The following is a 24,891-nucleotide window of genomic DNA, read 5'->3' as shown; positions in this document are numbered from 1 at the left end:
CACAAACAATGTATACAACAAGAAAATAACATAAGTTTGTCAGGGGGAATACACTATAATAAAATGTCCAAATCAGAGCAAATACTTACGTTTTTTATAGCCTTTTTGTTTCCACATTTATCCAACAGCTTTAAATAAAGTTCAACATCTTACAAAATATAAATAATATTTGGTTTTGTGTTAAAGAACTTACATTTGTGAATGAAAAATTAGGCAAGTAAGAGGACTAAATTAATTATTTAAAAAAAAAAGAAAAGAGTTTTTTGTTGTTTTTTTTTCCCCCTTTTTGGGGTACCTGGGCCCACAGCAGTGATACCAGTGTCAGTCAGTGACAGGCATCAGTCGTGTGTGCGTGGACCACGTAATATGAGTGATCCACATGTGGTTCTATTTAAACTGAGGGATCTGTGTGTGGAACAGACCGACCCAGGACACACTGGAGGGATTCTATCTGTGGAGCTGGTGGATGTGTGTGGGCACAGGGCTGTGTGGGCTCCTCTGCTGAGGCTGATGACCCCGAGACCCAGACCCGGTTCGGAAGAAGACAGTACGGTACGGATCCGGGACAACGGAAGATGAGTGATCCCCATCTCGCTATATTTCAATTGCGGGATCCCTGCGTGAAGCCACGGCTTATATTGCTATAAGTACTGCGGGTTTATTAACAGATTTAACGTCCGTGGTCATTACACGGACTTCTGTGACAGACCGCTGTCACAGGAAGAGCCTACGGTAGCCCGCGGGCGCGCGGCCCGGAGGCAGAAGAAAGATGAAATCGATTTTACGATTTCTCTTTTTTAAAAATCGTCCTAATTAAAAAATCCGATTTCGATTTAAAATCGATTAATCGTGCAGCCCTATTGTGTGTGTGTGTGTGTGTGTGTGTGTGTGTGTGTGTGTGTGTGTGTGTGTGTGTGTGTGCGTGTGCGTGCGTGCGTGCGTGTGTGTATGTGTGTGTGTGTGTGTGTGTGAGTGTGTGTGTGGGGGGGGGGGTCACAGTTCCAATGCTGAACAGTTCTGGTCAATATTTGTACCATTTTACTTTAGCCACCATTTTTTTTTTTCTAAAAGTTGTAGCTACAGGGACATTTAATGTGGTTTGATTATTACTGTGGACTTCGAATATATAATAATATACGTCCTAAAAAAAGATTATAATGCAATGATTCTGCAATGATAACTTTAAAAATAGTGAAGCAGTCTAAATGCTATTTCAGGACATGAAACTCTCACTTATTACCTCCATGTTACCGAAAACCCCAGTGGATTTACTTCAGTGTTCACGGTTTGTAAAAAAAATGTCAGACGTCACTTCCCTCCAGGTAGACGTGTTCCCTTTCTCTAAACTCTGCCCCTTTCTCTGTCCAGACTGTGGTTTGTTTCAGTGAACTTTAACACTATGAATGTTCTCTGAGCAGGAGTTATCTGCAGACCAACCAAACTGAATGTACAGTCCAAGGTTATAATAGTTTTGGATTTTTCATTATAGTTTATTTTTATTTAGTTTTGACTTTTTTTTCTCTAATTTAGTTAGTTTTAATTAGTTTTTACAGCAGGTTTGCTAGTTTTATTAGTTTTCTAAATGCTTAGTTTTAGTTTTGTTTTTTTTAGTATCTTTTCTCTTCTTCTCCGTTGTATTCAAATAAATCCTAGACTGGACTCTGCTGCTTTCTCCCAACTTTAGTCTCCATGTTTCCAGGTAGAGTGGGGACCAGAAGACGACTCTAAACCACAAGTGACAGATTGTGAAGTGTCTTATGGTGCCAGCAGCTAAAATTGCTTGAGCAAAATAAATCGATTTCGTATCAATCCAACATTGACAAAGATGAAAATGAAGGGAATTTTATCCATAATTTTTATCTGTTTTAGTTAGTTTTGTATGCACACAATACAGTTTCAGTTAGTTTTTCTTTTAATTATAGTTTTTATTTATTTCAGTTAACGAAATGTTTTTTACAATTCTAGTTTTTGTCATTTTCTAGTTTTCATTAACGATAATAACCTTGTTCTGCGCAGAATTTGAGTTCATTTGTTCAATGTCCTGTCAGTGTTGAACAGAATATTTTCATTCATCTGGATGGAAGAACATCGAAGAACTGAACCCATGACTTATTTTACACAGATCCACATATCTGTGACCACTGAACCAAATTAAATGGGTTTTTCTGTCAGACGGAGGAAACAAGTTTAAGGTTTCAAACCTTGAAATAACATTTAGCATTTAGTTTAATTATTTTGAAAGTTATCAATGCATAAAGTCTGACTGTCATTTTTTTGGGACATACGGTAGAACATATGACCTGACAGGTGGATGGTCTGACGGAGCATTTTAAGCTCAAGATGAAATCCAACTGTGAACAGAAACACGTCAGTGGACCTGAGACTGGGTTTGAAATGGTGAAAACCAACGAGTGGAACCGAACCCTGTGGTTTATGGTTCTGGGACTAAAGGTTCTGTGCATCATACGACAGGATTTAGCTGCTAATGCACCAGGGACCTCCGTAGACCCAACAGTGAAATCTGGACCCTCCACTGGTCAGTAATATGTTCATTAACCCTCTGGTATCCCTCCAGTATCCCCCCAGCATCCCTCCAGTGTCCCTCCGATATCCCTCCAGTATCCCTCCAGTATCCCTCCAGTGTCCCTCCGGTATCCCTCCGGTATCCCTCCAGTATCCCTCCAGTATCCCTCTAGTATCCCTCCAGTGTCCCTCCAACGTCCCTCGAGTATCCCTCCGGTATCCCTCAAGTATCCCTCCGGTATCCCTCCAGTATCCCTCCAGGATCCTTCCGGTATCCCTCCGGTATCCCTCCAGTATCCCTCCAGGATCCTTCCGGTATCCCTCTGGTATCCCTCCAGTATCCCTCCAGTGTCCCTCCAGCATCCCTCCCATATCCCTCCAGTGTCCCTCCAGCGTCCCTCCAGGATCCTTCCGGTATCCCTCCGGTATCCCTCCGGGATCCCTCCAATATCCTTTCAATATCCTTCCGGTATCCCTCCCGTATCCCTCCAGTGGCTGAAAAAACGGTACGTTTTTCCTCCTGTGCCCTTGATAGAACCGAGTTCCTAAGATCCATCTGGAGTACCCCCGAGATCCGCAGGGCTCCCAAGAAAAATTTTTCTAAGCATGGTTTCCCGATATGTCCTTCCAGTATCCTTCCACTATCCCACCCATACAGGTCCTTTTAACCACCAAAAGTGTCTAATCTGCACAGTGCTATAGTAATGTCAAAATATTTTTCATAGTTTGTTTTTAAGTTTTTTTGTTTTTGTTTTTGTTTTTTTTTGTTTTTTTTACATTTTTTTGTGTTTTATCAACTTGAACCATAAATAAAAATACCAAATACTCAATAACTTTTATTTAACCCTTTAAATGCCATATTTGTATTATATTTTTTTGATGCAAAAACTTTTTTTTGGCAATATTCTACATAACAATGTATTTATTTATTTATTTTGCAGTCTTGCACCTGTCAATGATTAACAGCAACATTGGCTAATATGCATTATTATTTTGTGTGTTAGGTCAAATATTAAATATTAAAATGTGTCAATGTGCATTTTTTACCCACTTGGGCGAAGGGTGTTAGTGTAGTAATTTTCTATTGTTTACAATGTGCTGATGTTAGTGGATGGGTCAGAATTAAAAAAAAATAATGCAAAAATGAACAGTTTTTGAATTCTAACAAAATACAAACTGTGAAAAATAATATGAGCATCTAAAACATGAAGTGCTCACCTGGATACCAGAGGGTTAAATTCAAACTATGCAACATTTAAGGTGGTGTTAGCTCCTGTTTTCATCATAGGGGGGCAGTATTTCACCAGGTTCTACCAGTTGTGTTTGTGGCGCTCACTGTCACACATGTCCATATGTAGATTCCATTACTAAACTGGACTCATGTACTGGTGTTATTACCTCCACCAGGTGATATTGTGATCGCTTTGCTTTGTGTGTTTGTTTTGTTTGTTAGCAAGATAACTCAAAAAGTTATGGACGGATTTTCAGGAAATTTTCAGGAAATGTTGATACTGGCACAAGGAACAAATTTTGGTGGTGATCGGGGGAGGGGGCAGATCTGTCTTGGCGGAGGTCCGCGCTCTCCGAGTGCTTTTCTTGTTAGTTCACACATGTTCATAGTAGGAGCAGCTGAACTCCTGAACCGTCAAACATCCACTGACCCACTGAGCTCTAAACATGGAGGTACTATGGTATTAAACCACATGTTATGGTCATTCCCTTCTAACTCCAGTGTAAATAAAGTAACAGAACAAAACAAACTGACAGGAGGCTAAGTGGTTAGCATGCTGAACTGAAGTATTGTGTGTTTGCCACAGTGATTAATAATAATCGGATCAGACGATTGAACTGTTATCAGTTTATAATGATGACAATTTTAGGTGGTTTTTGAATCTGTGAAATGTATTCACCCAGTTCCTTTATGGGTATAAATGTTTGGGTTTGGTCAGAGGGATCCTCTACGTTAGTGTGAAATAAGGACACAGGTGCAGAGATTTCAGATCATATGATTCATTAATTTACACACAAAGAACACATGTGCCTTTGAACTCAGCTACTAACTTTGTGAGTACATTTTTGTTCTTATTATGGCTCATTAAATAATGACAAAATGAATAAAGGAAGACCCAGACTGTGATAATAAACCTGTTGCATTGTGTGCAGAGTAAAACTATCATACAGACAAATGCCATGGTTTTCTCAGACTTCATGCTAAGTGTGTGAAGTGTGTGTGAATGCATCAGTTATGAGGTTCCACATCAGTGCATGTGTGTCCCAAACTGATCTCAGATCAGGAGCTGAGGGTAACTTAAGACCTGATGGTGACTTCCCCATTCACGTACTATCAAGTCAACACTGCATTCATTCAAGCAAGCAAAGGCTGAGACAGAAGGAAGCTGCAGCGTGAAGATGACCAATAGAAACCTTAGTCAGCCCTCATGGCAACGTCACGTTCTACGAGTACAAAGTATGTGGACAGTCAATGTCTGTGACAGAACCTATGCACCTATTCAGTTATAGTAAAAAAAAAAAAAAAAAAAAAAAAAAACTGGACTGAATATTGGTCTGGAAGCCAATATCACTTTGAAAAACATCAATATAAAGAAAGCCATGTGAGCAGTGCACACTCACTCCGCTGCGTCTCATCCTCTCAGTGGTAGTGGTTGTTCTTGGTGGTGATGCGGTGGCGTGGTGGAACAGCGGTTCCACTCAGAACATGGTGCACCTCTTCCCCCTCTTCTTCACAGGGGGGGGGCAGAGCACTGCTCGAATGGCCTCGTCAAATACTGTCTTCAGGCCTCGCTGGGTCAGAGCAGAACACTCCAGGTACTTCACCGCCCCTGAAGGACAAAGCATGATGGGAAATCAGTCTCACCAACACTTGACTTCAATTACAATATGGACTTTTGTGTCCATGTGCAGATATTTTAGACCAAATGGACTGAGTGGAAATACCAGTCATACTCAGCATTTTACACATTTTATACACGTATTTATTTGTTAGTGTGTTTTGTTCAGTGATTTTATATATATATATATATATATATATATATATATATATATATATATATATACATTTTTTTATATATATTTTAGTAGTTTCTAATGACTTTTTGGTCAACCTTGTGTTTCAACTTAACAAGCAGGTTTCAGATAAAGGTAGTGAAATAAAAAGGTGCGACTCCTTTCAACAGGTCTAATTCATCGTGTGGGTTTGGTTCAGAGCTGGAAGTTCACAAAGAGTCAACGACTAATTTAGTCATCATCACATCGTTAGTGACATCATGCACTTTTGTTTAAAGAAAAATGTTTATTTATTGCTGTTTGAAACTCTTGAGTATTTAGATGTTTGTTTAACAAACTTTGTTAAACACTGAAATTATTAGACAAAATGCACTTTCCTTTAACCCTTAAAGACCCAAACGTCTGCCTTTAACCCTCAAAGACCCAAACGTCCACCTTTAACCCTTAAATACCCAAACATCCACGTTTAACCTTTCAACACCCAAATGTCCTCCTTTAACCCTTACAGACCCAAACGTCCACCTTTAACTCTTACAGACCCAAACATTCACCTTTACCCTTACAGACCCAAACGTCCACCTTTAACCTTTAAAGACCCAAATGTCCACCTTTAACCCATAAAGACCCAAAGGTCCACCTTTAACCCTTAAAGACCCAAACGTCCTCCTTTAATCCATAAAGACCCAAATGTCCACCTTTAACCCTTACAGACCCAAACGTCCTCCTTTAACCCATAAAGACCCAAACGCCCACCTTTAACCCATAAAGACCCAAAGGTCCACCTTTAACCCTTAAAGACCCAAACGTCCTCCTTTAACCCATAAAGACCCAAAGGTCCACCTTTAACCCTTAAAGACCCAAACGTCCTCCTTTAACCCATAAAGACCCAAAGGTCCACCTTTAACCCTTAAACACCCAAATGTCCTCCTTTAACCCTTACAGACCCAAACATCCACCTTTAACACTTACAGACCCAAACATCCACCTTTAACCCTTAAAGACCCAAACCCCCACCTTTAACCCTTACAGACCCAAACGTCCACCTTTAACCCTTAAAGACCCAAACATCCACCTTTAACCCATACAGACCCAAACGTCCACCTTTAACCCATAAAGACCCAAACGTCCACCTTAAATAAAAAGGCCTTACGAAAGCACATGTGTTCACGGCAGACAAAATAACAACAGTGCTATGGATCACATCGTCGACTACTTGCAAGCATTTGTACTCTTAATACAGATCATTATTTATCTGCACGAGGCCATGATACATCTGCTGTGGAGAAGGCAAATCCAGAGATGTAACCTCAGCAGACAAATGTGGATCAACCTGATGACGTCCATCGATGTTGTCACGGTTCACTTAGAAAAAAAAAAGTTTTACTTTACTGGCCCTTTAAATGCACAGGAGACACTTCAGGCCCCACCCCCTCCAGGTTGTTGGCTGTGCCGCTTTGTCCCGTTCAACCGACAGCTCAACATTAGAGGTAATGGGCTCCAAGTTTGGACATATTTTCAGTTTGGACTACAACCACTGATGACGACAAACAATTATGGAGAAATACTGGAGAAATGTTGGTCTGAAGTCTGAACCTGATATGAGCAAATGTGGAGACAGAACAAGTTAGAGACGCAACCAATTAAGAAGGAATTCAAACAGGTTGGTGAAATCCGCAAATGAATCTAAAGATAATTTAGCAGCAGCTGGAGGGTTCAAATTCAAACTGTCTGAACTGTTAGGGTCCAAATACACAAAGAAATGAAGTGTAAGAGTAAATGAAGAGTAAGAACAGTGGGTTTAAATATAAACCCTTTAATCTAAATGGGATATTTCCTGGTTAAATAAAATAAAATAAAATAAAGACTGAACCTTTGTGAAATATCTTATCATTTTGTCCAGACTCAACATCATATTCTAGATAATCTTGCTCATTAGAAGGTTTAGAGCGACTGTGTTGTCTTTGTTTGTTTTTTTTGTTTTTTTGTTTTTAGACAGAGCCAAGCTAAAACTAAAATAAATGGTTCTATCCACAGACTGTACAGATATTTAACCACTTTGAAGCCACAGTATGTGTTTTATCCACTTATCCACAGGTATATTCATTCTGTCTATCAAGAAAAAAGGTTTATTACATAAACACATGGGAAAAATATCCACCTGGTATTTTTTTTTTTTAATTTGGATCAGTTAAGTGTTTTGTCTTTACTTTGGATCTTGAACTCTGACTCTAGATCGGTTTTGTGCTACATCTACCGTCACCTGGTTTTAGTGTGGTTTCTAACTTCTACATGCTAGTACCAAATGCTATGTGCACTATATAATAGCAGTTAGCATGATACACAAACTAATATAAACATGTTTTCCAGTGTGACATTGACTGTCCTAAGGCTACCATTATATGTTACAGTCGGTTTGTGTAGATTAACATTGGACCTACTTTAGTAGGTCAAAGCATTATGTGAGTTATTTTTAGATATTAACCTAAAAACTTTTGAAAGACAATAATGTATGAGACAATACAGTAGTAAACACAACATTTACATTAGTATGTTTCACTTATTGGCCACAGGAACGTACAAAGATACTTTTCTGTGACAATATTTATTATATTATTATTATTATTATTATTATTATATCTATTTGAGTTAATTTGGACTAAATGAGTATCTTCAGTAAAGTCATATCTGAACACTGCTCTATAGACCCCCCCCCCCCCCCACTGCTCTATGGGCCCCCTGGGAATCCTGGGCCCAATGAATTTGTCATGTTCACCCGCCCCCCCCCCCCTTTTACAGCACCCCATCTTACTGTGTATGAAAACTGTCACTGAGCTAGATTAATTCTGTGAGCGTGGTCTCACTCGTGAATATTAATGAGCTCAGTCATTAACCCGTCCCACTGACCAGCTTTAATAATTGACCTGATTTCTCCACTTGTTTCTTTTCAGTGTCGCTAACAGGCAGAGGAGGTGGCGGTTCATTTACACATTCACAATAGAACAAACACCTGTGGACCAAACACATTTAAAACATATATAAGTCCATATGGGATTGAGTGGAAGGACACCATTAAGCTTTAACTTCATCTGATATAGTGACTGTTAAGGTAGTTGATGAAGTTTTTTATTTATTTCGTGAATTAATTATTGACCACAGTTTAGTTTGTAAATGATATTGTTTGTAAAACGTAAAACCTTTGGGCGTTCCACCAGTTGGATGATCCTCTAAGTGAGTTGAGAATGTCTACTTTACTGTGGACTAATACAGTATGGGCCGGATCTGTCAAAGGTTTGTGTGTATTAAAACATGTGCAAACTCATTGCACACGCAAAAAAATGTCCAAACTGATTTACTAACAGTGTGCACTAAGGGTTGTGTCTTTCAAAGGTGCAAAATAGCGCTTCTGTATCCAGTTAGTACATTTGCCCCATTGAGTATGTAATAGGTGGCGTTTACACGCAGTTGTGCGTCTGCTGGGTGGAGAAAATGTAAATATATTAATTTAGCACATGCAAAGTGATTTATCAAACCAGAAAGCAATTTTGCTGATAGAAACTGTGTCTATATTTAACACATCTCAAAAGGAGGTGCAAAGGGATCAAATGTGGAATTACACACACATAGAAGTGGTTAGGAGACAAAGAAATGATGAAACAAGATGCAGAGAACGCATTTTTCACCCTGGTGTGAACATTTTTGGAGTGACGGAAGAAAAAATAATTGAGACCTATGCGACCCCCCCCCCCCCCCCCCACAACACACACACACACACACACACACACTTTACGGGAGTCTTTTCCACTCCTGATGATTGTGATTAAAAATATGCACCGACAGTCAGCTACAGTGGGACTAAATGATGTGCGCATGACAGTCATTCAATCTCCAACTACTACCCCCCCCCCCCCCCGCACACACACACACACACACCCACGCACACACACACCTTTAAAATGAAAAAATGAAAAATAAATGAATGGATGAGTCATGTAATACCTTCTATGACTAAACTCCTCCACTGTTACATTTCTGCTTGTCTGGTTCATTCAGTCTCTCTTCCATTAATGCTGGTTTATCCCACAGCAGTTTTTACAGCGTATTGTCTCCAGTAGCACACACAAAACCCTCATTTAAATAGCGTAGCCTGCAAGACTTTGCACCTGTTGTACTGTAATTTGCACAAGCAATCTGAGCAAATCACCCGCAAACCGTGGTCACACCCCACACACAACATTATAGACTACGCAAGCAAATTAGTACACGCAAATTGGGATCTTAGTAGATCCGGCCCTATGTGCAGTTTCGGTACTTGGGTTAACAATGTGCACAATGGTAGTTATGATAGGGTTAATACTGGGTTTACACCTGCTGACAATACCACAGGTACATGTAAAGCAGGGCTGTCAATCATTGGGTCCGCGGGCCCAAACCGGCCCTCACAGGCCCTCACAGGCTTCAGTCTGGTCCACAGGAGGAATTTATACAGAAGAAATTATACCGAACACACTAACAGTTAAGGGTGTCACTGAATCTGGACAAGTTATAATAATAATAATCATAAAGTTAAATACTATATTTTTCCGTTAATAAACGTTTTGTGCCTTTGTCATCTGTAACATTTACTGCACATGTGAACAGTTTTCTGAAGACATTTCTGGTTTATGGATGTTCAGATTATTCTCACTTTTTATAAATGGATACTTGGTAAATGTTAACATTTTTGTAATGTGGCTTAGGTTTTTTTTCACTAAAACAAAGGTGTCCAACAATATGATATAAAGTCAATCAGAGCAGTAAAAAAAAACTAAAGTCAAGTTACATTTGGAAAAATATTCACATTTACAAATGATCCTTTAAAAAAATGTCAATAATATAAACAACCATGAAAAAACTGAAATTACTCAAGAAAAATAAGCGCGTGTTTTATAATATTAAAATATTTTTCCCCTGTAAGTCGCTTTGCAAAAAAGCATCTGCCAAATGCATAAACATAAACATAAAGATAATATTAAGCCTCAGTTTATCCTTTACATTTTAGTTTATCAACTTACACTTATTTCAGGTTGTTCACATTTCTGTGAAAAGATAGTTTGTACATGTAAACCTTTTCATGTAATTTTAGTCTTTTACACTAAAACACAGAAAAAAATGGTACTTGTCATTATTTATGGGTTCTACTGTTTCTGATCCACTTGCTCTATTTTTATATTTTTATATATATATATATATATATATATATATATGTGTGTATATATATATATATATATATATATATATATATATATATATATACACACACACACACACACACACACACACACACATATACATATAGTATTATTGTATATATTATATACTATTGCTCTGTAGCTGAACTAAAATAAACACCACTGATTGACTGATTGTTCATATCTTCAGTGGAGCGTTAGCATGTCCTAAACTCAGCCTCAGACCCTTTGGTGAGCTGCTTCTGGTCCACGGACCGTAGGTTTGACACCCCTGCACTAAAACACATGGGCCTTTGTCATTATGTCTAAGTTCTTCTGCTCTTTCTGTCTGGTCCACTTCAGATTAAACTGGGCTGAATGTGGAAGCTTAACTAAAACCTCTGATGTCCAGCTGTTTGTTCCTTAAATACCGAGTCAAAGAGCGGTTCCGTTAAATCCGGCCATCGCTCACCGATCTCTCGGGCCATGGCCAGGCCCTGTGGGTAGGTGATGGGAGACAGCTTCTTATCCCGCAGCCTCTCGATTGTGTCCTTGTCATCTCGTAAATCCAGCTTGGTCCCCACCAGGATGATGGGCGTGTTGGGGCAATGATGTCGAACCTCAGGGTACCACTAGCCCCGCCCCCACACAAACACACATGACCATATGCAGATACAAAAGACAAAGTCAGTGAGAGAGGAGAGAAAGCAGAGTTAGGAGGGTAGTGGCAGAGCGACCGGCGCCATTCCATGCTGACATTCAACTGATTCTGAGGGTTTGGGAATAAAAAAGGACGTTTAATAGATCTGGAGGCACATTCACAGGATGAAAAACACATTTGAATCTGAGCACATCACATGGCGGAGTGTCGTCAGACAGGAAACAGCATCGACACTGTGCAGAGGGACGTCAGACCCTAAGGACGGGAAGGGGGAGGGGGAGGGTGTTCACATGTGAGCATCCCATGATGCTCAGCAGATGAGACAACCGGAGGTCAGTGTCATCCCTCTGCACAGCGACCGCTTCAGACCTCCCATTACAGCCATTCAACATCCGACGGACGGACGGACAAAAGGCAGAAGGCTGTAAGTAGAGGTCTGAATGGGCGGAGCAGCAACGGGTCATGATGAGCCATAGATGTGCCTCCTAGTGGTCAGTCACGGCTTGTACTGGACAAACGGAAGGGGCTGGATGGTCAGCGTACTGACCTTGGCTCGGACGTTCTCAAAGGAGGCCGGGCTGACCAGGGAGAAGCATATCAAGAACACATCCTGGGGGAGAACCAGAGAGACGCCTGGTTGAGAGGAACGTCTGTGTCTGTGGGGGTTCATGTCAATCTGAAGCCTGAAGATCAGTTCCTTTTATTAAACACATGAGTCCAGTTTATGTGCAGTTTCTGATCTTAGAACATACACTGTTTACTGCAGGGGTGTCAAACATACAACCCCCTGTTTACTGCAGGGGTGTCAAACATACGACCCACTTTACTGCAGGGGTGTCAGACATATGACCCACTGTTCACTGCAGGGGTGTCAAACATACGACTCACTGTTTAGTGCAGGGGTGTCAAACATGTGACCCACTTTACTGTAGGGGTGTCAAACCTACGACCCACTGTTTACTGCGGGGGTGTCAAACATACGACCCACTGTTTACGGTGGTGGTGCCAAACATACGACCCACTGTTTACTGCAGGGGGTATCAAACATATGACCCTCTGTTTACTGCAGGGGTGTCAAACATACGACCCACTGTTTACTGCAGGGGTGTCAAACATACGACCCCCTGTTTACTGCAGGGGTGTCAAACATATGACCCCCTGTTTACGGCAGGGGTGTCAAACATACAACCCATGGGCCAAAACCAGCCCAGTCCGACCCATGGGATGGAGGAGTGAAATGCAAAAACTCCACTGAAGATATTAGCGATCAAGGATGTTCAAAACCCTGTTAGTTCAGGTCCCACATTCAGACCAACATGATCTAAAGTGGATCAGTACCAGGAAATTACGATCAGAATAAACTATAAATAAGGACAAATACAAAGTTTTCTCTTTGTTTTGGTGTAAAAAAGTAAAGTTACATGAAAATGTTTACACGTACAAACTATTCTTTTACAAAATTGTGAATAACCTGAACAAATATGAACAACCTGAAATGTCTGAAGAAAAATCAGTGTAATTTGACCTCAGTTTGTCATTTATATATGTTTTTTATAATGTAAAGATACAGTGACTCTCCAAATACACAAGACATTTCATAACAAACAGAATATTGGTCATATGACACTGATTTTTCTTCAGACATTTCAGGTTGTACATGTACTTTTTAATTCTAAAACAAAGAGTATTTTAGTGTCATCCTTATTGTACTTATCCTTATTGCACATATCATTGTACTCATCATTATTGTACTGATCATTATTGTACTTGTCATTATAAGTCATGTTATTATTGTTCTGCATGTGACCCTGAACTAAATCCATTCTGACACCCATGGTTATTTTTGCATTTCACAGATTCCTCCCGGGGGCCGGACTGGACACTTTGGTGGTCTAGTTTTGGTCCATGGACCGTATGGTTGACACCTGCTCTGGGTTCACATCATACTTTAAAGTAGTTTAATGAATCCATTATTGTGGATGATGTTTGTATATTTTACACATGCATTTAACAGCAGTATGTTCAGTGTGTGTGTGTGTGTGTGTGTGTGTGTGTGTATGTGTGTGTGTGTGTGTGTGTGTTAGAGCAGATCTACCGTCTGTGGGTAGGACAGTGGTCTTAACCTATCGTAGTCCTCCTGTCCTGCTGTGTCCCACAGGCCCAGGTTCACTGGTTTCCCATCCACCATAACATTGGCAGAGTAGTTGTCAAAGCTGGAGGCAGAAGAGGAGAAAAATACACCAAACATGTTCAAGAAAGGACTCACTTAAAGTTGTGCAGAAGACAAGATTCGGTGCAGAAGACTGGATTCTGCAAATGAGATGCTTCAGAGGCAGAAAAATCAACTTCGGTTCCACTGAGAAACAAAAAATAATCAGAATATTCAGCTGCCTTTAAAACGTAGATTATAGTAACCTTAACGTCCACCTTTAACCCTTAAAGACCCAAACTTCCACCTTTAACCCTTAAAGACCCAAACGTCCACCTTTAACCCTTACAGACCCAAATGTCCACCTTTAACCCATAAAAAAACAAACATCCACCTTTAACCCTTAAAGACCCAAATGTCCAACTTTAACCTTTAAAAGACCTAAGCATCCACCTTTAACCCATAAAGACCCAAATGTCCACATTTAACCCTTACAGACCCAAACATCCACCTTTAACCCTTACAGACCCAGTTGTCCACATTTAACCATTAAAGACCCAAACGTCCACCTTTAACCCATAAAGACCCAAACGTCAACCTCTAACCCATAAAGACCCAAACGTCCTCCTTTAACCCTTAAAGACCCAAACATCCACCTTTAACCCATAAAGACCCACATGTCCACCTTTAAACCTTAAAGACCCAAATGTCCGCCTTCAACCCTTCAAGACCCGAACATCCACCTTTAAACCTTAAAGACCCAAACATCCGCCTTTAACCCTTACAGGCCCAAACATCCTCCTTTAACCCATAAAGACCCAGATGTCCACCTTTAAGCCTTAAACACCCAAACGTCCGCCTTTAACCCTTAAAGACCCAAACATCCGCCTTTACACCTTAAAGACCCAAATGTCCACCTTTAACCCATAAAGACCCAAATATCCACTTTTAACCCTTAAAGACCCAAACATCCGCCTTTAACCCATAAAGACCCAAATGTCCTCCTTTAACCCTGAAAGACCCAAATGTTCACCTTCAACCCTGAAAGACCCAAACGTCCACCTTTAACACTTAAAGACCCAAATGTCCACCTTTAACCCTTAAAGACCCAAAAGTCCTCCTTTAACCTAAACCATCTACTGATCTAAACTGTTTAATTCCTGTTGATCCACTAATCCTATCAATCCATGTCAAAAATTAGTGTCAAATACAGTTCTTCATTTTTTCATGGTCATCAGATATGACCGTATTTGGACGTTCAGAGGCTCTGTAGTTACCGTGGAAACACCGTCATCTTCTCCATCATTGATTCCCCAGTCAAACCAATGGAATTGGATCAATGACAGTGGATGGACACTCTAGGTTTATGTTCAGTTCATGACAGATTGGACTGAAAAAGACACTTTTTCCTTTTTGTTCTGATTTTATATAATAACCTTTGAATTTACTCTGAGCTTTAATGAACATCTACATAATCAGAAAATTAAAAATCAGAAAATACATGATTTAGACTGAAAAATGCTAAATACAAAGAACAATATTTTAATAAAAGGTGATGAATCATTTGGAAAAGACAAAAACATCATTTGGAAGTTGTGACAAAAGTAGTTGTGGGTCTTTAAGGGTTAAACTCCATAGTGTTAAAGTAACAAAACTGTACTCTGTGTTTAAGGGTTAAACTCCACAGTGTTAAACAAACGCAACTGTACTGTGTGTTTAAGGGTTAAACTCTACAGTGTTAAAGTAACACAATTGTACTGTGTGTTTAAGGGTTAAACTCTACAGTGTTAAACAAACACAACTGTACTGTGTGTTTAAGGGTTAAACTCTACAGTGTTAAAGTAACACAACTGTACTGTGTGTTTAAGGGTTAAACTCTACCGTGTTTAACAAACACAACTGTATTGTGTGTTTAAGGGTTAAACTCTACAGTGTTTAACAAACACAACTGTACTGTGTGTTTAAGGGTTAAACTCCACAGTGTTAAAGTAACACAACTGTACTGTGTGTTTAAGGGTTAAACTCTACATTGTTAAACAAACACAACTGTACTGTGTGTTTAAGGGTTAAACTCTACAGTGTTTAACAAACACAACTGTACTGTGTGTTTAAGGGTTAAACTCTACAGTGTTAAACAAACACAACTGTACTGTGTGTTTAAGGGTTAAACTCTACAGTGTTAAAATAACACAACTGTACTGTGTACCTGTTTAATCCTTTAGGATTCTTTAGGATTAAACAGGTAAATGTGTCTCATACTGAAAAAACCCTTTTATGAATTAAAAAGATCATAAGTGGCATGAGATTACACCTTTCAGGAAACACAGCCTCTACATTTAACCTAAATATTCTTCTTCCTTTGATGTATTTTTGTTATTTTAATTTAAAAAGTGCCAATTAATTATTGATTAATTATTTCATCTAACACTAGTGTTTAACATTTTATTTTGTTATATTTTATGAGTGAGGATATCATATGTGATGTCCCTTCTCCAAATACAGGGTGAGTCAGAAAAAAACGCTCTTTCCATTTAAAGAAATTGTACTGCTAAAACGGAAACACTGATTTTTCTTTTGACCATACAGTCATATTGATGTGGTTATTGAGCATGTCTGGTGATGTAGTCATAGATTTATTGCGTTGCATAAGAGAGAGAAGGTCCATTGTTTATTGGGCACTGAAATACCTGCCAACACAATGTATGCCACAGTGAACAAACTTGAAATTGACAACAATTACAGGAGTCGGGGCTTTGCTTTCACACTCAGGACATACAGTACAGGCCAAAAGTTTGGACACACCCTCTCATTCTTTGCATTTTCTTTATTTTCATGACTATTTACATTGTAGATTCTCACTGAAGGCATCAAAACTATGAATGAACACATGTGGAATTATGTACTTAACAAAAAAGTGTGAAATAACTGAAAACATATCTTATATTCTAGTTTCTTCAAAGTAGCCCCCCTTAGCTCTGATGACTGCTTTGCACACTCTTGCCATTCTGTTGATGAGCTTCAAGAGGTAGTCACCTGAAATGGTTTCCTAACAGTCTTGAAGAAGTTCCCAGAGATGCTTAGCACTTGTTGGCCCTTTTGCCTTCACTCTGCGGTCCAGCTCACCCCAAACCATCTCGATTGGGTTCAGGTCCGGTGACTGTGGAGGCCAGGTCATCTCGCGCAGCACTCCATCACTCTCCTTCTTGGTCAGATATCCCTCACACAGCCTGTAGGTGTGTTTGGGGTCATTGTCCTGTTGAAACATAAATGATGGTCCAACTAAACGCAAACCGGATGGAATGGCATGTCACTTCAGGATGCTGTGGTAGCCATGCTGATTCAGGTTGCCTTCAATCTTGAATAAATCCCCAACAGCGTCACCAGCAAAGCACCCCCACACCATCACACCTCCCCCTCCATGCTTCACGGTGGGAACCAGGCATGTAGCATCCATCCGTTCACCTTTTCTGCGTCGCACAAAGACACGGTGGTTGGATCCAAAGATCTGAGATTTGGACTCATCAGACCAAAGCACAGATTTCCACTGGTCTAATGTCCATTCCTTGGGTTTCTTGGCCCAAATAAATCTCTTCTGTTTGTTGCCTCTCCTTAGCAGTGGTTTCCTAGCAGCTATTTGACCACGAAGGCCTGATTCACGCAGTCTCCTCTTAACAGTTGTTGTAGAGATGTGTCTGCTGCTAGAGCTCTGTGTGGTATTCATCTGGTCTCTAATCTGAGCTGCTGTTAATTTGCGATTTCTGAGGCTGGTGACTCAGATGAATTTATCTTCAGCATCAGAGGTGACTCTTGGTCTTCCTTTCCTGGGGCGGTCCTCATGTGAGCCAGTTTCGTTGTAGCGCTTGATGGTTTTTGTGACTGCACTTGGGGACACATTCAAAGTTTTTGAAATTTTCTAGACTGACTGACCTTCATTTCTTAAAGTAATGATGGCCACTCATTTGTCTTTACTTAGCTGATTGGTTCTCGCCATAATATGTATTCTAACAGTTGTCCAATAGGGCTGTCAGCTGTGCATCAACCTGACTTCTGCACAACACAACTGATGGTCCCAACCCCATCAATAAGGCAAGAAATTCCACTAAGTAACCCTGACAAGGCACACCTATGAAGTGAAAACCATTTCAGGTGACTACCTCTTGATGCTCATCAAGAGAATGCCAAGGGTGTGCAAGGCAGTCATCAGAGCTAAGGGTGGCTACTTTGAAGAAACTAGAATATAAGATATGTTTTCAGTTATTTCACACTTTTTTGTTAAGTGCATAATTCCACATGTGTTCATTCATAGTTTTGATGCCTTCAGTGAGAATCTACAATGTAAATAGTCATGAAAATAAAGAAAATGCGAAGAATGAGAAGGTGTGTCCAAACTTTTGGCCTGTATTCTAGGCCTATGACAGTGCCCAGGGAGTTTTCATCATGGCAAGACCACAGCGATTGCAGGTATTATTTCCTCATCGAGTTGTCTGTTTGGGTCAGGAGAGAGAGTGGCCACCTAGATCCCCGGACTTGACCCCCCTTGATTTTTTCTTGTGGGGGTATCTTAAAAACCATGTGTATCAGACTGTTCTACAAACTCTTCAGGAACTCCGAAATCGCATCACGGCTGAAATCCAAGCCCTACGACGAACACGAACAGCGAGAAGAGCTGTGTTAGAGATGCGACAACAAGCACAGATTTGCATCAATCTGAATGGTAGCCAGGTTGAAGATCGTGCCGGACGACTTCGTTGAGACAAAACATTTTGATGGCGAGTAAACATGCTGTAATGGTTGACAATTTCAATTTCATTCACGGTGGCATAAACTGTGTTGGCAGATATTTCGGTGCACAATAAACAATGGACATTCCCTCTGTTATGCTATGCCATAAATCAATGATTCAATCGCCAGACATGCTCAATAACCACATCAATATGACTGTATTATCAAAAGAAAAATAAGCATTTCCATTTCAGTGGTACAATTTCTTTAAATGAAAAGAGCGTTTTTTCTGACTCACCCTGTAGATGTCATTTTTAGAAACTGATGCCTCTGATCTGTAAAGTCATGCTGACATGGAAGAACCCTTTGGAGGAGGGGCTTATATAACTGTATACTGTGATGGAGTCCATTTAATGACAGATTCAAACACTGAGAGGGACAGTGGATGATTCAGTGACCCAGGAAATGAAAAACCTGATAAACCAAGACCACATCGATTTTTGTCTTAAAACCGTCTCGTTCTTTGATTGACATAAAAAAAAAAAAAAAATGCCCACAACGGGTTCAGAAAACACACACACTGAATGAGAGTTTTGAAGACACATACATACATACATACATACATACATACATACATACGCACATATATATACATAAATATACACATATATACACACATACTAGGGATGTCCGATATTGGCTTTTTTGCCAAAAACCGATATGCCGATATTGTCCAATGCTTAATTTCCGATTCTGATATCTACCGATACCACTGCCGATATATGTGGGATATTAAACTAATTTTAGGTAACATCACATATCTCCTGTCATGGAATTAACACATCATGCCTAATTTTATTGTGATGCCCCATTGGATGCATTCTCAAATGCAACAAGGCTTTCAAAATGTAAACACTGTCTGTGCAAAGAATACATACTTCAACTTAACTCTTTCCCTGCCAGAGCATTTTCCAGTGAGTTGGTAGCCAGCGCCAGCCTTTTTGGTCATTTTCACTAATCTTTGGAGGCTCACTGAAAATGTTGTGTTAGGAGTATGTGAGCACTGAATACATCAAACGAAAGAACAAAACTTCAACTTTTAAACACAAGAAACAATTTAATTCTATTTTTCATTCATTCGTGAGATATGAACATTTGAATATTGGTCATTTTTAGGAAAAAACTGAATTTTGAGCAAAAAATTGAGAAAATTGCATTTTTTTCCAAAGATATTGATTTTCAAGATAAAATTGATTTCCTATTTACATTTTTTACTCTTTCTCATTTACCAACAGTAACACTGCATTCAAAATCACAAAATAAAATAATAATGACAACAATAATAATAACAAACAGCTCTAAGATATCCCATCATTCCACAAAATATTAGGGGAATCCACACAAAACTTCAGACAAAACATCTTCTAAAGCACCAGGTTCCTTATAAACTTATCACATTTACATACATCAATTATATGTCTTCCACATATTAGTTTAGCTTTTTGATATCAACACTTCAATATTCCTCATTTTCAAGAAAAAAAGAAACAAATTCACTAAATACTGTAGATTTCTGGCCTTTCCTTGGCTGCACCAGGTCCTCCTGTTGGACCACCTGCTGTGTTTGATCTGTAAATAATTATATGGACATCTAGTTATTTATCTATGTATAAATATACGTATTTATTTATTTATTTCCTACTAAAGCCAAATCAAACAGTGTCTTACCTGTGTCCCTGCTGACATTATACAGCTGAATCTGTTCCATGTCCTCAGTCTGAATCTGAACTCACTCTGTCTAACAGATGCAGCCTAGCTGTCCTTTGTCTTGTTCCACCTCTGTGTGTCTGTCTTCTCCTTGACTTGTCCACTATAAATATTTCTTTTCTCTTCCTCCTGTCTGTCATTTTCTCCGTGTCGCTCCGTGCACCCCCCCATCTCCGTGTCGGACCTGAGCCGCTCCGTGTTTCCAGTGTTCCGTGTCTATCTCCCTCACCTTCTATTTCTCCATTCCTGTCTTTAAATGGTTCTTCTGTAGCTCCATCATATATTGAATTGTTGGACTCTGTCTCCATAATCATCTTTAAGGCTTTTGAAACTGCGCGCGGTTCCTGCAGAATCTGCATTTCCTCATTCAGAGTGACTGCCGCTGTATGCGTTGCCATGGGATACGGAGACTCCAGTGCAAAAACATTAAACCCGGTCCTTCATTTTTCCAAAAAAGCTGCATAATTGTTTGTTTTTGGACTAAGGAAAGTAATTCACATGATCTGCAACAGCTTCTACTACAGTATAACAGTGAAAACACAGAGTGACGGAAAATCTCGTCATTGGCGGGGAAAGAGTTAAGTTGTGGAAAAAATGCCATATTTATTTATTTTCTCTCACTCCCTCCATAAATCTATTACAGTGTGGCAACTCTACTGTACAGTTTTGAAAACTGCACATTTCTTTCAGCTACAAATAATGCTTCATTTACGCGTTGGTAAATGCCGGTGAAATCAAGGCATTATTTTATCGGTTTTAATGACAGGCAAAAAAACCGATAACGATATTCACCGATATTACATTTTTATGCCAATAAGGCTGATATTATCGGACATCCCTAATACATACATACATACACACACATATATACATACATATACACATATATACATACATACATATGTACATACATACATACATACATACATACACACATATACACATCTATACATACATACATACACACATACACACACACATACATACATACATACATACATATGTACATACATACACACATATGTACATTTTAATGTAATTGAAAACTTTGTGCCTCTTAACATAAAACTATTGTTATTCGTGTTTCTTTTTATTGGACATTTCTGTCCAACATGTCAGAGGTTTGTCTCTCATTAAAACGACAGTTAAGTTTCACTTCTTATCAGTATAAATGGTTTTCAAATGTCACAGTGACACAGTTCAAGCAGACCCAGTGATCAGAGGAACACCATTAAACTGGTGCTTAAACTGATGGCAGACACTTCACTCTTTAGCTTCATGAATCTGCTGCAAACGAAATAGGTTCACTTTCAGTTCTTGATAATTTAAGTTCTGTTACGACCCATAGGTGGGTCGTAGTGTCACTCCGTGGGTGTGTCCTTTTTTGTGCGTGTGAGTGGATGATATGTTACAGGTGCTGAGCCGGATGCTCCCCTGTGATTGGAGCAGCGACGGAAGGCAGACCTTTAAAGACCACGGAGCTGGGCCAGTCACGGTGTCGCTCTTCCTCCACTCCCAACCCCGCCTCCATTCCGCCAGCAGTCCTGTTCAGAAGTAGGGGTGGGCTGCCCTGTTTGTTTTATCTCGTTTTCTCCTGTTTTTTGGTAGGAAGGTTAGACCTTGTATTTTGGTTTCTTTTGTTTTGCAGGTCAGCCTAATTTCTCAGTGCAGTTTTGTTTGTTGTTTTGGCCAGAGCCCACCCTGAAGTTTCAGTTACCTTGTGTCTAGTTTTCAATATCCTTATGTTGCACCTTGTAAAATAAATCACCTTTTTTGTTAAACTTGCAAAACCCGTGTTCAGGGTTTTTTTTCTCTATGGCTTGGGAGTGAGGAAAAGTGATCACAAACTTCATGTTGCACCCTAGGGTCCCCTAGCCGGGGCGTAACAGTTCTTTGGCATCAATTCCACCACTTCCTGATACCCCTTGCTAGTTGGATGTGGGTAACCATGGAAACTGGCCAGTTTTACCTCTACCAGCATTTGCCGCGAGATAAACCTGTGTGTTTATGTGTTCTAAACCCTGAAGTGCAGTTCTAAAACCTGCAGTGATCTCATGGTTTCTGTTGGAGATATCTTCATCTTCCATCATAAAAGAAGGCAAACCACTACTACAGTGGCCACAGATGACAACATGGATTATGCTGAATTTAATATTTCATGTAATACCAGCATAAATGTGTCTAATCCATCATACAGTTTATGTTTGTTGTGTTATTAGCCCAATGCCTGCATACTGTCATATTTACCTGTGCTGGAATACCACGGCTGACATACTAATTAGTAATTAACATGTTAGTTCTACATGTACATTCATATTTAATTGATTAGTTTTGGGATTATTTATTTATTTTTTTAAATAATTTTATTTGTATATTTTTAACAGCATTACATGGATGCATCATACAATCTTTACATTTTTACTATGTTTTTGAACACAGGTCCCCACCCCCAACTTAAAAATATAAACATAAACATGTAAATATATTTGCCAGAAGACATCAGGATTATGAAAGCAAAAATAAATACATAAAATAAAATTGAATAGATAGCAATTATACATATATTAAAAAAAAAAAGACAGAAATAAAATATGTACCATACCTACAGTTATCCAGGTGATGAGTGGTGATTTGGTGTTAAAGTCATGATATATTGCTCATTTTATAAGTTTCTGTGAATTTTAGAAAAGGCTGCCATGCTTTATAGAATTTTGCAGTTGATCCTACTAATGTACATCTCATCTTCTCCATATGTAAAGACCTCATAATGTCTGTGATCCACTGATCATGTGTGGGAGGGGTTTCCTGTTTCCACCTCAAAAGTATTAGACGTCATGCAAGTAGAGAAGCAAATGCAACAGCATTTAAATAATATTTAGAAATAGAAATGTTTGGGGGGATCACTCCAAAAAGTGCTGTCAGGGCTGAAGGTGGAAAGTTAATGTCATAAATTTTTGAAAATGTAGTAAATATAGATATCCAATGGTTATGAAGATTAGGCTCATGTCCAAAAAGTGTGGAAAAGTGAACCAGTATCTGTTTTGCAACGATTGCAAGGTGGGTAAGTGCCCGGATAGAATTTGGCTAACTTTTCCTTGGAAATATGTAAACAGTGAAGGATCTTAAATTGGAGGAGCCCATGTGTTGCACATATAGAGGAGGTGTGTACCCTATGGAGAGTTGAGTTCCAGATGTTATCTGTTATGTTCAGTGCTAGATTGCCTTCCCAATGTGATTTTATAATAGATAATGAGGGGGATTGTAGCTCTAAAAGTAAGCTGTAAATTTCTTTTATTGCACCTCTTTTATTACTCTTTATGTCTAAAATTTTATCCAGAGTAGTTTCGACAGGTAAATTGGGAAATGAAGGGTATCTACTTTTTAAAAAGTGACAAATGTGTAAATAGCGAAAAAAAATGTGTTTTTGGAATCTCAAATTGTTCTGTTAGTTCTGTGAATGTGGCAAAGGTTCCATTCACAAAAAGTGCTTTAAAATTATTTAATCCCTTGTTGCTCCAAATCTTAAAAGCAGAGTCAAACATAGAAGGTGGGAACATATGGTTTGAGCACAGGGGAGCTTTAATCGACATTGAGTGGAAACCAGTCTGTTTCCTACATTGCACCCAGATTCTGAGGCAATCATACAGCAAAGGATTACATTTGTAAGTGTACAACTCCAGGAGAAGGGCAGATGTCAACAGTGCTGATAAAGATGTCTTACCACAGTTAGATGATTCAATATGAAGCCAAGCTGGAATTCCCCTATTTGAGTAAATAGTCCAATAAAGCATATTTCTTATGTTTGCAGCCCAGTAATATAAACAAAAATTTGGCAAAGCTAGTCCACCAAGTGGTCTTATTCTTTGCATAAAATCTTTCCATATTCGCGGAGGTTTGCCATTCCAAATAAATGTAGATACGCATTTATCTAGATTCACAAAGAACTTCTTTGGTATGTAAAATGGAATACATTGAAATAAGTATAGGTATTTAAGTAGAGCGTTCATCTTCACAGAATTGGCACGGCCAATTAATGATAATGGTAAACTATTCCATCTCTGAAGGTCAGACTTAGTTTTTTCAAGAAGCTGGACAAAGTTTTTTTTTTCGTAAAGATCCTTATATGAGTGGGTGACTTTGATACCTAGGTAGGTTAAATAGTCTGATTTAACTTTAAATTGAAAATTTGCAAATGAGATATCCTTTGCTTTAGAGTTAACTTTAAGTAATTCACTTTTGTTCATGTTCAACTTGTAGCCAGAGAATGCTGCCAAAGTTTTTGAAAATATCCTAAGCATGTGGAAGAGATCTTAAGGGGTCTGAAACGTATAACAGGAGGTCGTCTGCCTACAAAGATACTTTATGCTCTCGGTCAGCCCTATGGATGCCTTTTACCTTATCCTCTGCTCTTAGCTTGATAGCCAGAGGTTCGATCGACAACGCAAACAGAAGCGGGGATAAGGGAGATCCCTGTCTTGTTCCGCGGTGGAGTGGGAAGTGAGGAGAGAAAAGTGAGTTTGTCCTGACCCGAGCCATGGGCGAAGAATAAAGTAATTCAATCCAGGAGATGAAGTTAGGACCTATCCCACATTTACCAAGAGTATAAAATAGGTAGTCCCACTCAAATGCCTTCTCAGCATCAAGTGATAAGGCGATTTCCAGAACTGTAGTTGAGGGAGTGTGCAATATGTCAATGAACCTCCGCAAGTTAAAAAAAATCCATGCCTACCCTTAATGAATCTTGTTTGGTCAGAAAGTATTAAGGATGGTAAACAGCGTTGTAGTTGGAGAGCTAATGTTTTTGATAAAATTTTGAAATCTACGTTCAAAAGAGATAT

The 24,891-nt window shown here is 39.3% G+C and overlaps 1 protein-coding gene across 1 annotated transcript in view; it reads right to left on the bottom strand.

Annotated features, from left to right (window-relative positions):
• Nucleotides 1-4,117: 4,117 nt before the first annotated feature.
• rac3b (Rac family small GTPase 3b) overlaps nt 4,118-24,891 on the bottom strand; it is a 31,034-nt gene continuing 10,260 nt past the window's right edge. The window contains exons 3-6 of the mRNA XM_030163153.1: nt 13,511-13,628; nt 11,963-12,025; nt 11,227-11,386; nt 4,118-5,363 (exon numbers count right to left, since the gene is read on the bottom strand). Of these exons, the coding sequence (XP_030019013.1) occupies nt 5,233-5,363; nt 11,227-11,386; nt 11,963-12,025; nt 13,511-13,628 (472 nt within the window). The 3' untranslated portion in view covers nt 4,118-5,232. The remainder of the gene's footprint in view (nt 5,364-11,226; nt 11,387-11,962; nt 12,026-13,510; nt 13,629-24,891) is intronic.

This window comes from Sphaeramia orbicularis, chromosome 19 (genome assembly GCF_902148855.1).
Source record: "Sphaeramia orbicularis chromosome 19, fSphaOr1.1, whole genome shotgun sequence".
Lineage (NCBI taxonomy): Eukaryota > Metazoa > Chordata > Actinopteri > Kurtiformes > Apogonidae > Sphaeramia > Sphaeramia orbicularis.
This window is presented reverse-complemented; position numbering and strand designations above follow the sequence as displayed.